Source organism: Sphaeramia orbicularis, chromosome 19 (genome assembly GCF_902148855.1).
Source record: "Sphaeramia orbicularis chromosome 19, fSphaOr1.1, whole genome shotgun sequence".
NCBI lineage: Eukaryota > Metazoa > Chordata > Actinopteri > Kurtiformes > Apogonidae > Sphaeramia > Sphaeramia orbicularis.
The window spans coordinates 29,486,045-29,503,243 of record NC_043975.1 but is presented as its reverse complement, the minus strand read 5'-3'; the positions used below and the strand labels follow the sequence as shown (position 1 = coordinate 29,503,243).

Here is a 17,199-nt window from a genome sequence, read left to right as displayed (position 1 = left end):
ATAGTTTGTACATGTAAACATTTTCATAATTTAATGTTATTTTTTGCACTAAAACAAAGAAAAAATTTGAAGTTGTCGTTATTTATAGGCTTAATGTAATATTTCTTTTATATCAAACTGAGAAGAAAATATGAAGTCATTATTTTTTGTAGTTTTTTTTTTTTTTTGTAGTTTATTCTGCTGTTATTATTTGACTGTAGATCACATTGTGTATGTGGAACCTGAACTAAAATGAATGGAATTTTTGCACTTTGCAAATTCATCCCACGGGCCGGATTGGAACCTTTGGTGGGCCGCATTTGGCCCCAGGGCCGCATGTTTGAGACAGTCATGGTTTTTGTCACACTGGGTTTTATCAGTGAATCAATGTTGCAGAAGATGACTGTTTTTCCATATTCGCGACAGAGCCTCTGAACGTCCAAAAAGCTGAGAAACTGACTTTTACTGAGTTACTTTTGGTTGGTTTAGTAGCTTTTAGTCTTTAAGGGTTAGACTGTTCATTCATTCATTCATTGACTTCTTTCCTCAGTACAACAGGAAACATTCTTGTCCCTGTATGTTTACAAAGGAATGTCCCATTTAACAGCAGAATGTCTGAGTCCAGATTGAGCCGTAAACATCAGGTAGAGCTCTATTCACAGCTTCTGTCAGAGTCAGACGTCTGCCTCTGTCATCTTGATGGATCAGGGATGGTTTTATGATGGCATGCACAGAATCCCACCTCCTGGGCAGAAAGATGAGACGACAGTGTGGAGTCAGACTTTCCAAAGCTGTCATGTCAAAGCTAATTGGTTGCCACAGTAACATCAGAGGTGGCCCACGGGGGTAATGTGTCTGTCTGTGTGTGTGTGTGTGTGTGTGTGTGTGTGTGGGGGGGGGGGGGGGGGGGGGGGGGCACTGTATCATTGAATGTCTCTACCAAATGTTTTGTCCCCCAGTGTAAAGATGTTACGTGGTTAAGGAGAGGCTGACATTCTCCATGTTTGATAAGTCAGTTTTTTATTTGGACAGACAAGTAGAACTGTTCAAACGGACAGTGTTTAGTCTGTCTGAAATTCTATCTATCTATCTATCTATCTATCTATCTATCTATCTATCTATCTATCTATCTATCTATCTATCTATCTATCTATCTATCTATCTATCTATCTGTCTGTCTGTCTGTCTGTCTGTCTGTCTGTCTGTCTGTCTGTCTGTCTGTCTGTCTGTCTGTCTGTCTTAATCTCTCATTTTACATAAAATTGAATCCATCTACATCTAAATGTAAACATCTAAATTTAGTTTAGTCTGTCTTTAGAAATTTAACTGAATCTGTCTAAATTTAGTTGAATCTGTCTATAGTTTAATCTGTCTATATTTAGTTTAATCTGTCTATATTTTGTTTAATATGTCTATCTAAATTTAGTTTAATCTGTCTATATTTTGTTTAATATATCTGTCTAAATTTAGTTTAATCTGTCTATATTTTGTTTAATATGTCTATCTAAATTTAGTTTAATCTGTCTATATTTTGTTTAATATGTCTATCTAAATTTAGTTTAATCTGTCTATATTTTGTTTAATATATCTGTCTAAATTTAGTTTAATCTGTCTATAGTTTAATCTGTCTATATTTACCTTAATCTGTCTAAATTTAGTTGAATCTGTCTATAGTTTAATCTGTCTATATTTAGTTTAATCTGTCTATCTAAATTTAGTTGAATCTGTCTATAGTTTAATCTGTCTATATTTAGTTTAATCTGTCTATCTAAATTTAGTTTAATCCGTCTATAGTTTAATCTGTCTATATTTAGTTTAATCTGTCTATCTAAATTTAGTTTAATCTGTCTATATTTTGTTTAATATGTCTATCTAAATTTAGTTTAATCTGTCTATATTTTGTTTAATATATCTGTCTAAATTTAGTTTAATCTGTCTATAGTTTAATCTGTCTATATTTAGTTTAATCTGTCTATAGTTTAATCTGTCTATATTTAGTTTAATCTGTCTATAGTTTAATCTGTCTATATTTAGTTTAATCTGTCTATAGTTTAATCTGTCTATATTTAGTTTAATCTGTCTATAGTTTAATCTGTCTATATTTAGTTTAATATGTCTATACTTTGTTTAATCTGTCTATCTAAATTTATCTTAATCTGTCTATATTTAGTTTAATCTGTCTATATTTTGTTTAATATGTCTATCTAAATTTACCTTAATCTGTCTAAATTTAGTTTAATCTGTCTATATGTATCTTAATATGTCTAAATTTAGTTTAATCTGTGTATAATTTAATCTGTCTATATTTAGTTTAATCTGTCTATCTAAATTTAGTTTAATCTGTCTAAATTTAGTTTGATTTGTCTATATTTAGTTTAATCTGTCTATATTTAGTTTAATCTGTCTATCTAAATTTAGTTTAATCTGTCTATCTATATTTAGTTTAATCTGCCTATATTTATCTTAATCTGTCCATATTTAGTTTAATCTGTTTATCTATATTTAATTTAATCTGTTTTTATTTAGTTTAATCTGTCTTTATTTAGTTTAATCTGTCTATATTTAGTTTAATCTGTCTTTATTTAGTTTAATCTGTCTATATTTATCTTAATCTGCCCATATTTAGTTTAATCTGTTTATCTATATTTAATTTAATCTGTTTTTATTTAGTTTAATCTGTCTGTCTAAATTTAATTTAATCTGTCTATATTTATCTTAATTTGTCCATATTTAGTTTAATCTGTTCATCTATATTTAATTTAATCTGTTTTTATTTAGTTTAATCTGTCTGTCTAAATTTAATTTAATCTGTCTATATTTATCTTAATTTGTCCATATTTAGTTTAATCTGTTTATCTATATTTAATTTAATCTGTTTTTATTTAGTTTAATCTGTCTGTCTAAACTTATACTTTGTTTAATCTGTCTATCTAAATTTATCTTAATCTGTCTATATTTAGTTTAATCTGTCTATATTTTGTTTAATATGTCTATCTAAATTTACCTTAATCTGTCTAAATTTAGTTTGAGCTGTCTAAATGTAGTTTAATCTGTCTATATTTATCTTAATCTGTCTAAATGTAGTTTAATCTGTCTATATTTATTTTAATCTGTCTAAATTTAGTTTAATCTATCTATATTTTGTTTAATGTCTATCTAAATTTATTTTAATCTGTCTAAATTTAGTTTAATCTGTCTATATGTATCTTAATCTGTCTAAATTTAGTTTAATCTGTGTATAATTTAATCTGTCTATATTTAGTTTAATCTGTCTATCTAAATTTAGTTTAATATGTCTAAATTTAGTTTGATTTGTCTATATTTAGTTTAATCTGTCTATATTTAGTTTAATCTGTCTATCTAAATTTAGTTTAATCTGTCTATCTATATTTAGTTTAATCTGCCTATATTTATCTTAATCTGTCCATATTTAGTTTAATCTGTTTATCTATATTTAATTTAATCTGTTTTTATTTAGTTTAATCTGTCTTTATTTAGTTTAATCTGTCTATATTTAGTTTAATCTGTCTTTATTTAGTTTAATCTGTCTATATTTATCTTAATCTGCCCATATTTAGTTTAATCTGTTTATCTATATTTAATTTAATCTGTTTTTATTTAGTTTAATCTGTCTGTCTGTCTGTTTTTATTTAGTTTAATCTGTCTGTCTGTCTGTTTTTATTTAGTTTAATCTGTCTATCTAAATTTAGTTCAATCTATCCGAACTGAGCTTAATCAGTCTACGTTAAATTTAATCAGTGTATCTAATTTCATCTTAATCTATTTAGATTTAGTTGAATCTATCTACACGTATTTAAATCTATCATTTTAAGCTTAGTTTAATCAGTCTATTTTAATTTAGTTTAATCTATGTATCACAATGTAGTTAAATATAGCGATCTAAATGTAGTTGAATCTCTATACTGAGTTGAATAAATCTAACTTTAGTTTGATCGATCTTTTTGAACTTAGTTTATTTCAATTTCTCTTCAATTTAGTTTATTCTATTGTTAAATTCCCTGTTTTTCATTGATTTTTTTTACCACGTTTGGTGAAAATCAGTGCTGTAGTTCTTGTATAATCAAGCCGACTGAAGGACAAACCTGTAGCGATGACATAACCTCGATGACGGAGGTTAAAATCTGTACATTTGAAGAAAAAAAATGCAGAGGAAGTGTTTGTAGAAATCACAACTAATGACGTGCTAATGAATCGATCTAATAAATAAATGTGAATCTGATGCTTTTGACGTCTGAGTTCAATAAAAAGCAAGTTTCTGTGTGAAATATGTTTAACGGCACCGAGGCCACACTAGAACTTTTTGGCTCTTCCAACCCGTCTCAGACCTCTGCTTTGTTCTGATAAATACTATGAGGCTATATTTTTAAATGAGATCATATCACATACTTTAAGCCAGACAATCTATCATATTGGCTTTTAATAGCGATAATATGATTTATCACCGGTAAAAACATCCTCCAGGAGTAAAGACCTCCTATAGCGCAATTAATCATTCTTCTCCAGGATCCTGGTTTGTTGAATTCTTTCTACTTAAGAACCAATGCGTGGAGTGTTTATTATGTTTCCAAACCCACTATGGAGTCACTTTATCATTTGCTGTACTCCATCTCTGTATCTGTGAGTGTGTGTTTTGTTTGTGTGTGGCAGTGTGTGTACGGGTGTTTTTATGTGAAGAGGGTTCGGAGCAGTTTGAGAAAGTTTTTAATGTATTAAACTGTCATAACCTTGAGCTGGAACAAACGGGGGATCTCACACAGACAAAGTTTTCAACACACACACACACAAACACACACTCAAATCTTGTATATCTTGCTGCAGGAGAATTACTATACGATGAGGTCTGCTTAGGTTTAAACGATGGGAATAGCTGACAACTACTGGAAATATTATCATATATTTTTGTTGCTTCCACTATTTTACTTCACAGCTTTTTCGAGTTTTGAGGCACTAATGGTTTTACCTGACCTTTGTTATAATTAGACGTCTTACCTAAAACGACTTTCAGCTCAAAATCATTTCCTATTCAGTTTACAGCCTAGTTCGTAGATAAAATCTTACCTCTGTAGCTTCCTTCAAATCACAGATATGTGGAATCTCCACGTTTCTGAACCAAGACTTTGGGTCATATCATCATCTTTCCTTATGTTTATATCAACATTATAATATTTTAACCCTTTAACAACTGCGAGCTCTCTGGTGCTACATATCGCACTTTACAGCATTCACTGTAATTCCTAAATCAGTGGTTTCCAACCTTTTTTGGCTCGTGACCCCATTTTAACGTCACAAATTTCGCGCGACCCCAGACATTCAAAATGGAGACATTTTTTGCCAAAATTAATTTGTTTTTGATCATGTAATAGTTTGTTATACTATGTTGTAAATAAACGCCAATTTTAGACAACATTTAACCTTCATCCTACCAACATATTTCGTATCCTAATCCTACCAGCCGGGGTCCATGTGGACCCCACTGTGATATATGGTGATATCACATCTTAGTAACAGATAGGAAACATCATTTAATTTTGGAATGTTTTTATAACATATGAAAACAGTTTGTATCGTAAAACACCGTTACAATAACCTCTTGCTCGACCCCTGGCTCGACCCCGGCCATCAGCTCGCTAAGGGCTTGTGCAGCAGTGTACCTTGCTCTTCTATTTCTATTGGCCATCACTTACTGAAACAAATAATAAAATTATATTTTAGATGCTCATTATGGACTAGGGCCTAGGGACTTGGTGGTGCAGTGGTTAGTACTCGTGCCTCACAGCAAGAAGGTCCTGGGTTTGATTCCAAAACCAGCTGATGGGGGGTGGGACCTTTCTGTGTGGAGTTAGCATGTTCTCCCTGTGTCTGTGTGGGTTCTCTCCGGGTACTCCGGCTTCCTCCCACCATCCAAACACATGCACTGATAGGTTAACTGGTTAATCTAAATTGCCCATAGGTGTGAAAGTGAGAGTGATTGTCTCTATATGTTCAGCCCTCTGATGAACTGGCGACTTGTCCAGGGTGTACCCCGCCTTCGCCCCTATGTAGCTGGGATAGGCTCCAAGCGACCCCCCTGACCCTAGTGAGGATAAAGCGGGTTCAGAAAATGAATGAATGAATTATGAACTAAGAAAAACCGCTATTCAACTGGGGTCCATTTGGACCCCGATCGCAATTTGAATACACTACCCATTATGTCAGATTGTTTTTGGAACTAATATAAGCAATTGAACATGGACATACAGACAGACAAACTCCTAGCACAAAATGATCATTCAATGAATGATACAGCAGTGACGTATAAAATCATGTCCTGGGGTCCAGTTGGACCCCAGCTGGTAGGATGAAGGTTAATCTATATAATGTATATTATTATGGATGGAGGCTGAAAAGCCAGGTGTAGATTACTGCACAAAGGGAGAATTTTATTTTCCTTGGTCAGGATATGTACAGTCAGTCCAGCTTGGATTTACAAGGCTGACAATTAATACTGAACAAACAAGAACTCAAACTATGAATTATGAAAGAGCTGCAGCATCTGAAACTGACCACAATGAACATTTGACAGATAAACAGTACCACAGTGCTTCAGTTTAAGCTTCACAGTTTGTCATGTCTTTTATGGATTGGGATTGTCTCTGTCAACTCATGATATATTTTTTTATTAATAATTAAAAAAAAAAAAAATTTTAATCATTACTAGAAAATTAAGGTGACCCCATTTGAATTCCAGGTGACCCCACATGCAGTCCCGACCCCAAGGTTGAAAAACACTGTCCTAAAGTGTTTGTGCTATCCACAAAATTCAAGCAGCATCGGAAAGCTGAGATCCCAAGCATTCTGATTCCCTGTAACACTTTACAGCAGCGATGTTGGGCTCTATTACAAGTAGAAAGGAATTGTTTCAGAGACTTCCACACAGGCTAAAAAACACCTGGAAATAACAAAAAATACGAAGTCAAAATATGGATACTGAATGTTCAAGACCAAAAAGCATGTTTGAGCAGATGTAAAATAGTTGAAAACTTATTTATGCAATCTCAGAAAGTTTCAATATGGACATTTAGAGTTGTTTCTGATAGGGATGTCCCAATCTAATCTATAGATCGGTATCGGCTGCTGATCTGGCATTTTTTAGAAGATTTGATTGAATTTAGTCACGAAATTGGGCCAATCCAGGCCAATGTCCTGCCCCCTCAAATTAAAGTCCTCGAAGGTAGGGGAAAGGAAAATGAGCTGCACAGCAGTGGGAGACTTAGAGGAATTAGTAAAGCATCTACAGGGTGACACAAAAAAACAGGAACTTTTTAACAATCCAATAAAACCAAGAGTGATGGAAGAAAAATATTTTATTCATAGTAATTGAAACCTTAAAACATGCCATTTAAGAAACAATGATGGAATTTTCATTTTTTAAAAATTACTTCCTGTAGATGGCGTCCTCCTGTACGAATGCATTCTTGAAATCTGCTGTTGAGATTCCTCATTGACCGCTGCAACATCTCAGCTGGGATACTGTGAATTTCATCCTGAATTCTCTGTTTTAACTCATCCAGAGTTCTTGGTCGAGTCGTGTACACTTTACTCTTGAGATAGCCCCACAAGAAAAAATCACAAACGGACAAATCTGGCGATCTAGGGGGCCAGGGAACGTTACCGAATCTTGAGATCACACAGTTACCGAACAATTCTCGCACAGCCGCCAATGGTTACTATGGTCACCCTGTACAAGTACAGGGTGACCAGGGTACAGGGTCAAAAAAACGGGAATTTTTGAAGTGCGTATTGGCAGACATGAGCAAGTGGCAGCACTTCGAGACAGTGGCCTTGAGCAAGTAAACACACCCCCATTTTAGTAACCATTGGCAGCTGTGCGAGAATTGTTCGGTAACCGTGTGATCTCAAGATTCGGTAACGTTCCCTGGCCCCCTAGATCGCCAGATTTGTCCGTTTGTGATTTTTTCTTGTGGGGCTATCTCAAGAGTAAAGTGTACACGACTCGACCAAGAACTCTGGATGAGTTAAAACAGAGAATTCAGGATGAAATTCACAGTATCCCAGCTGAGATGTTGCAGCGGTCAATGAGGAATCTCAACAGCAGATTTCAAGAATGCATTCGTACAGGAGGACGCCATCTACAGGAAGTAATTTTTAAAAAATGAAAATTCCATCATTGTTTCTTAAATGGCATGGTTTAAGGTTTCAGTTACTATTAATAAAATATTTTTCTTCCATCACTCTTGGTTTTATTGGATTGTTAAAAAGTTCCCGTTTTTTTTGTGTCACCCTGTATAAGTTTCACTTTCACTTTATGGTCTGCGTGTGCTCATTGTGAGGTTAGTGATGGGCAACTCGGGTTTTTTTCAACCCACAGGGCTTTTGTGGAATTATTTGACCCGACTCAACCTGCCCCCCACATAAACGGACATTCTTTTGACCCGCCCCATGAGAAACCCGCTGATCCGCACATCACTAACAATGGCAGGGAGCGCTCCCCAGTGTAATACTTGGACAGATCTGTCCATAAATGTGCTACAACAGTGGCTAACGTACAGCCCGCGGGCCAAAACCAACCTGCCAAAGCTTCTAATTTGGCCCACAGAATGAATTTGGAAAGTGCAACAATTATCCTAAAGTTATTAAGAGTCAAATGTGTCATACTTGTTTTCGTTCAGGTTCCATATTCAACCCAATTTTGATCTCAAATAAAATGATAACATAATAACCTACAAATAAAGACTCCAAATTTAAACCAGCATTGTTTTGTAAAAAGTCAATATCGGATCGTTATCGGCAAAACTAATCCTAAAAAAAATCAGATCGGAAGCTAATAAATCCAGATTGGGACATCACTAGTTTCTGATAATAAATAAATTTTCTTTTTTTACTAAAACACACTGTTTGAAGCATTTATTATTTATAAAATTGATCATTAATGGTCAGATATTGAAGGTTAAGTTCTTCCTTCAAACAAAGATGCAAAAAATTGGCAAAAAAGACATTTTATGACACTTTTATTGCAAAGAAAACATGAAGACACCTCGGCGGCCTGTTATAACGGCAGTCTTACAAGGGTTAACTAGACCATTCTCCTGTATGGCTTGTCTTGAATGGATAAGAGGTGGTCGGCGAATTAGAAGATAGTGGATAGCAGGTTTTCAACATGCAGGACTTTGACATCAGAGGCAGAAGTACTCCTTGGAATTCTTCTGAGACTTCAAAGCACTTCAGTTACAGTTAGGAAAAGATTATGGTTGGGTTTAAATAGGACTCAATGCAATGTCAATTATTTTAATCAAATGTTTTGGGTATTAAATCAAGCTTTGATATCTTTTTGCATCCATAACCAGGTTTCATCGGTGCCTAAACCTGACAATAAGACATAAGTCTGTGAAATACACAGCCCAGGCCAAAAACAGAAGCTTATGGAACACATTCACCATGACATTTGTAATGCACACAATGCTTCTGCAGGGTCTAGGGTGGCATTAATTTTTCACTAAGATCTTGCATTGATGTGTTGAGTCAGACCACTGTGTAAATTCTCCATCACATTACAAAGAGCCTCAAAGGGGTTCAGGTCTAGACTCAGGCGTGTCCAATCCATGTGTAAAAATGATGTCTCATACTGCTTGAACCTCTCTTTCACAGTGTGAGTCTGATGAATTCTGCTATCGTCATCTGGGAATGAGTCAATGTCATCGGCGTTCATAGCTGATGATTCAGTTTATTCAGGTTTAACTGACCTCATTTTACAAACATATGACTTTACTAAAAATAGACCTGATGATGATCACAACTCTGCCCCCACAGGCTTGAACTGTCAGCACTAGGCATGATGGGTAATCGCTTCATCTGACTTCTGACACTGATTCCATCACTGTGGAACAGGGTCAGTCTGGACCAGGGGTCTGCAACCTTTATTATCAAAAGAGCCATTTTGCCCCCTCTTCCGCCAAAAAAAAAATAGTCTAGAGCTGCAAAAAATAACAGAGCTTATAAACTTTTAAAAGTTTTAATCTTTTTTACATTTTATCTGTTGCAACCACTGAATACAACAAACAGAAGTGCAGTGTGGACTGGATTCTGGCGTATGATTACTCTAAAAGTACTAAGTAAAAGTATTTCATAGTATTTGTGCTAATAGTATATGAAGTACTAATACCAAAAATACTAAACTCACGAGGTACTCATTGGAAAATTTTTTTTATTCATCATTGAATTTAGTCTTAAAGCCTATTCCAGATGAAAAAACAAACATTTTTGGAGCTTGGAAGGGATTTTTGAGTATGATTACTTCAAAAGTACACAGTAAAAGTAGTTCATAGTATTTTTGCTAATAGTATTTGAAGTACTAATACCAACTATAACAAATTCATGAGGTACTTACTGGAAATCATAATTTTATTCATCATTGAATTTAGTCTTAAAGCCTATTTCAGACGAAAACAAACACTTTTGTAGCTTGGAATGGAATCTGTTGTAGGATTACCCCAAAAGTACACCGTACTCATACTCATATAGTTGCTCTATGAAAAGTATCACTATTTATGAAAATTATTCTCTTCAAAACTCAACACTGCCTCCATAGTTCCCAGTTGTACTGCTCCATATTCTCCAAGAAAATGGACAGAATTATGTGAGTAATGTACAAAGGACGGACAGAACCCTCTGTCCGTCTGCGTCTGTGTCTTTAACGTAGAGCATAAATGAGGCCTTACTTCGGTGTTCTGGAAGGCACATTCGCTCCATGCAGCTCATCTACCGTAATTGTCGAATGAGTAGCGCACAGGAAAAACGCTAGCGGCTGGACTGACCAGGCAGAGGAGAATCGCGGCTGGCTTGACCGCAGTAAAGGGAGCCACTACAAGGAGGCTGAAGAGACGCATGAGAATCCGGAGCCACAGGTTGCCGACCCCTGATCTGGACTAACCAGATCACATGACCATTTCCATGGGAACACAGTCCAGTCTTTATGCTCTAGAGCACATATCAGCTTTTTTTCAGTCACTTGAGTTCTTTTTGTATTGGACATGTGGAAATACTCTGACTTTCATTATCTAACACAGCTGTGAATTCTCCTTTTAATGGATTGTAATTAAATTTCACCAAATGTTTAAATGATCTCTAGTGAAGATTTGTGTCCAGCTAAATTGGTCACCATTATCCTTCCTGTTTTTAATAATGCATCGGACTGTTTTAACGCAGTTTGAGGATCATCAGCAGTCTACTTAGTCTTCTTGCAGTAACATCTTTTCCATCTTTTCTGATGCATTTAAGAATAGAATAGAATAGAATAGAATAGAATAGAATAGAATAGAATAGAATAGAATAGAATAGAATAGAATAGGACAGCCTTTATTGCCATGTGCAATGAAATTAGGAGTGCTACTTGAGTCAGTGCAACAATATTAAAAAAAACAAAACAATACTTCAGAATAGAACAAATATAAAATTACAAAAACTAAAAATAAGATAAGAAAACAGAAAATAAAATTTTACAGTAAGATAAAAAATGGTATGTAGAGCAATTTTTGAAGGTTACAATTATTAAGATCTAATAATTAATAAGTAAATAATTTATTTTGTACACTACATTAAATTACTAGTAATTCGGTTGGTTATGTTTTCTGTTTTTTTTTTTTTTTTTGTTTAGTTTCACTTCTTTATGTTTTTGCTTGTTTGTTTGTTTGGTTGTTTGCATATTTACCTCCGCCAGGAGGTATTGTGATCACTTTGCTTTGTGTGTTTGTTTGTTTGTTTGTGTGTTTGTTTGTTAGCAACTTTACGGGAAAATTATTACAATCGTCTTTACCTAATTTTACCCACAGACAGGCCTAGGCCCTGGCACCAACCCATTAAATTTTGGGCCAAGTAGGCCAAAGTTCAAGGTCACAGCAAGGTCACAAAATCTCAAATTTTCCTATCTCTCATCATTGAGCAATTTTCGAAAATTCATAAAAAATTCAAAATGACTCCAATTTGATACACCCATAGTTTATAACAATATCTTGTATCTGGCCTAAAATTGTCCACATCCACTGTGGAATGTGGACTCTGTGGACATTTCAGTTTAACATTGAAAATCCCATTTACGACACATTTTTCATTATAACTCAACAAATATTGATTGGAATTTAATATAATTTGACATACACATAGCTGGTACCAAGCTTCAACTTTTTCTGCCGTATGGAACAACCTTGAAACTGTTTAATTTAAGAAGAAATAGTCAATCCACACATGCACACCGTTCGGGGTGCTTGGCGGAGGTTTGCGTTCTCTGAATACTTGTTTTTTGTTTTTCCAATACTGAATACTGGGTAGCTTAATTTGTTCTGTAGGACAGGCATTAATGTAAGCCTTCTGCCTCTGCCTGTGCCTTTACAGTTACTAACCGGTTGGTAATGTTTGTAGTGTTGACAGTGGTTGTATTATGTGACGACTGAATGAAGAATTTCATCATCATCATCATCATCATCATCATCATAAGACTAGAGCTAAGTAGAATAAATATGGAAAAAAAATAGACAAAATACGACTGGACACAATATTTACAGTATTAACGGTAGGTGACAGTATGTATATATATATGAGTAATATTAACAATATTAACAGTATGTATATCTGTGAACACAAGTCTATATAAAAATAGTACCTATGTATTTTGATAGATTGAATAGATATTGCAATAAGAAGAGAAGCTTCCAACTACATCATTAAAATAACTTGTTGCCTGTTAATCATTACATTAATTATCCAATGGAACGCTGTTTTCTATTTGCTTAGTTAAATCCATATGAGAACTTGTTTTCTGACCAGGCTCAGTTTTGTGGAAAAGTACAGCAGCAACATCTTTCTCTGGGTTACTGTTAAAAAAGAAAATAATACTAATGTATATAATAATAATGTTTTTTCTTTCTTTTTTTCCCTCCAGCCCCAAAAACTGGTGTCAAATCTAACTGTAGATGCTACTCTTTGTGTGGTAAGATATGTTTCCATGCTTGCATCGAAGCTGTGTGCAGTATTGACATTTAAGAATGAACTAGGTAATGATAATATCCTAAATGTATATGGGTGTTTCTATGAAACTGGGTTTATTTTGGTACCTGTCACTTTGTTAGCTTTTTAGACCCAATAATAAAAGAGGAATTTAGACATATTTCCCCCCAGGATGTACCTAATGATGACCTCAGATCAACGAAAAAAAAATTATACTCTTCCTCTGAGCCATCCCAAAATTAATGGATTTTTAATAAAATACTGCGGCCAAAAATAGGACCAAAATTGGGACATGAAAAACTACCTAGGAGTCAGTGCATTTGATCTGGAAAAAATGGCTGTAAATGGTCTTACATACAGCTATAAATAAAGACTGTGTTAAATATGATGATCCTGGTGGTTTTTCTAACCCAGACATGCAGGTTTGTCATGAATCGGCAGTCTCATTCCAGGTTTTGTATGTAACCCATCGTGTCCACTTGTGTTACATACAGAGCCTGCCCAGTTAAACACACATAAATCATGCATAATTTTGCAACAGCGGTCATTTTTGTGAAACACTCTGCCTTGCATAATTAGTTCAATTTCCAAAATATACCTGTGAGAGGAAAAAAAAAAGATATTCAAAGAAATAGTAGCACGTAATTTTCGTGTCCTTTTGACTGTGTTACATGCAGATTTATTTATTAAATATAATGTAAAATAATATAAAAATATGTTTTATCTGAAAAATAGTTTATCTTTTAACTCACTAAGTATTTATTTTTAAAATAAACCCAAAGTGTTTCCAAACTTGCTTCATTACATTAGTCTACATCTGGTTTGAATTTTTAGCCCCATGTCCTGTTTTTAGGACCAGTTTCATAGAAGCATCCATCTTTAATACTGCAAAACATGTACGTGTTCTCTTCATATATTACCTTTATGATATATACAGAATTAATTTTACATTGCATTTCTTGCTAATCATTGATTTCTGTTCATACTAATGTGTTAAATCTATAACAGCAGCTCATGTAGCCTGTCTAACTCAGCTCTAGTCTCCATGTTAACCATGTTAAAGTAATAATAATAAGAAGAACTAGAGCAGGGGTGTCAAACTCATTTTCTTCCGGGGGTCACATTCAGCCCAATTTAATCTGAAGTGGGCTGGACCAGTAAAATAATAGCATGATACCCAATAAATAATGACAACTCCAAATGGTTTAACTGCAAAAAATAACATTCAGTTATGCCAATATTTATATTTTACAAACTATTCAAATAAAAAGATGTGAATAACCTGAAAAAAATGAAATTTATTAAGAAATATAAGTACAATTTTATCAATATTATGCCTCGATTTATCATTTTTTATACATATGCATTATAGATTAGATCTAAAAAGGCACAAAACATTTATTAATAGGTAGAATATTGTTAAAATTGCACTTAATTTTCCTTTAGACATTTCAGGTTGTTCATTTTGGTTCAGGTGATTCACATTTTATTGTTACAGGATAGTTTGTAAATGTAAATATTTTCATAATTTAATGTTTTTTTGCACTAAATCAAAGAGAAAAAAAACTTTTGTTGTCATTATTTATAGGTTATTATGATATTATTTTTGAGTTTGATGCCCTAACTTGTCATGTAAGTTGACGGTTAACTGTTACCTGTGGTAACACCACCAGGAATGTACTTTGTTTCTATTTTTTTTTTTTTTTTTACACACATTTTGATTATGCAATGTAAATACTGTCAAATGAGTTTATTCTAATTTGGTATAGGCCTATTTTGTTCTATTTTGTTCGTTGTTCTGGCTCGAAGTCAAAGGACAGGAGTGAGTATTTAAAAGTTAGTTATTTGAAGATGAGAATAGGGGTGGGATTAAATAAGTTTTTCTTCTTCCCATTCCTTTTCGAGTATAAACGATTTATTTATTTATTTTGGAATTTTGAATTTGCATGTATTCCGTGAATGCTCGAAATAAACAAACAAATGAATTAATTAATTAATGAAAATGAACTTGCACTTTGCAAATTCATCCCGCGGGCCAGATTGGAACCTTTGGCGGACCAGTTTTGACCCCCGGGCCGCATGTTTGACACCTGTGAACTAGAGTAAAAGTGTACGGATTCAAGCTGTTTCATGTTCTAACAGTATGGTCTTTTATCTCCAGAATCATCAACTCGATGAGTCCGGCGGTTCAAACGCCAACGCTAGAAGCGCCCCGGCCGAACTCACCAGCTTACACCCCTCGAGTCTGCTCCTCGCACTAGTCCTCGCTTTTACACCGACAGTGTTACCGCTCGATGGTCTCCAGTTTTTGTAGAGTCGGAGAACTACGGATCACCGAACCTCTGCCCCGCCCCCCCATCTAAAGAACTGATTCAACTCATTTTAATTTAACCATCTGCCAAGGTGTGTCGCCCACATTTTCTGTTGAAATGTTAAAAGGCAACACAGCTTTATCGGAAAAGTACTGAATTCTAAACAACAGCAGGACTCTGTTGACTGTCTCTGGCTTTGGTTTGTGCTGTTGCTGTGTTCAAAAGCAGTCCTGCCGAAGTGGATCCTGTGATATCAGCTCACTTGACTTTCATGCATTGTGGGGGCAATTTGGGGAACATCAGAAACCCAAATTGTTTTTTTTTTTTTTTTTTTTTTTTTTTGTTTTTGGCGATAAACGCTGCGATCAGATAACAGCGGGAACATATTCACTTCCTTTCGGATGTGTACAGTAACTCGGCGCCTGTATGAACAGACTGGAAATGTGCGGATCATTCCCTGCATAACTGTGCTTTGTTCTGTCCTGAAATAAAGTTGCTTTAGTTCAACAAACGTAAAAACTAAAAAGTGTTGATCTGTAACATGTCAAAATGGCAAACTAATCCATTTCATTTTTGGACAAACTGTATGGAATATGATTCATCAAACACCCACGGCATTTTATTAAAAGGATCCTCGAGGGATTAAACCATCAGTGAGAGGAAAACAACATTGTCTCCTTTAAATTTTAAGTGCTCAGATCAGTTTTGTAGGTTGATTTGATTGTTTAGGTGGTTTGTGGTTTTATCACATTGCCTTGTAAAGAAAAAAAAAAAAATGACGTGTGCACTCTGTTACACTATGCTGCTGTTAGCTTGTAACATATTGTCTGTAATGTTTTTCAGAGTCTGTTAGTATCTGGTGACTGGGACCTCTCAGATTTATCCAGTGTAGCTATGATTTAAAAAAAAAAAAAAAATGTAACAGGCTATGGTTCTTTATTCATTTAATGGAAGAACAGCAGATATAACTTTGTTGTGTGGTTATATTTTGATGGCAAAGTGCATAATGTTATCTTGACAAGTATTTCTCAAGGACCATCTGTAACAGCAACAAGAACAAAGAATTACTAAAGTGTCTTTAATGGCGAAAACATCGAAAAAAAAAAATTCTGTTTTTCCTTAAAACAAACATGTTTTGATTGTTTCTTTTAGATCCATTAGACATCCCTTATTTTTTTTTTTTTGTATTTTATTATGTCTTGATGAAGAGGAAAATGATGTACATATCCACAGTAGAGACAAAAGCCAGTAGACGTTAATTGCTACCAATTATCATTTGACGGAAGAAAAAATGAAAACACTCACACGCTTAATGACACCCTAATTATTGAAAACACTCAAAGAATGTACCACATAATGACAATGAGCACTGAACATCTATCTTGCTAAAGTCAGTTAAAATCAATGGCATGTATGATCCTTGTTGACATCTAAAGTAAAGCCTGTTATGATGCTTTCCCGCTTTAGAAATCGTGTCGGACGTTTCTAAAAGGGTAAGTTTCGGCTAAAAAATTCAACTTTAATAAAAAAATATATATAAAGTACACAACACTAGCATTAGCATTAGCACATGGCATACGTTAGAACAGGGGTGTCAAACTCATTTTAGTTCAGGGGCCGCATACAGCCTAATATGATCTAAAGTGGGCCGGACCAGTAAAATAATATAAATAATAGGATAAGAACTTTTGAGTGTAAAAAGTAAATTCTGTAATGAAAATGTTTACTTCTACGAATTGTACTTTAACATAACATGAGAAAATATGAACAACCTGAAAATTCTTTAGTAAAATAAGTGCAATGTTAACAATATTACGCCTTAGTTTATCATTTATACATGTGAATCACAACGTACAGATCACAGCGGATCTACAAATACACAAAACATTAA

At 34.2% G+C, this 17,199-nt stretch overlaps 1 protein-coding gene across 1 annotated transcript in view; it reads left to right on the top strand.

Annotated features, from left to right (window-relative positions):
- gfra1b (gdnf family receptor alpha 1b) overlaps positions 1 to 16,813 on the top strand; it is a 107,523-nt gene extending 90,710 nt beyond the window's left edge. The window contains exons 9-10 of the mRNA XM_030163223.1: positions 12,932 to 12,979; positions 15,158 to 16,813. Coding sequence (XP_030019083.1) covers positions 12,932 to 12,979; positions 15,158 to 15,310 — 201 coding nt within the window. The 3' untranslated portion in view covers positions 15,311 to 16,813. The remainder of the gene's footprint in view (positions 1 to 12,931; positions 12,980 to 15,157) is intronic.
- The last annotated feature ends 386 nt before the right edge of the window (positions 16,814 to 17,199 follow it).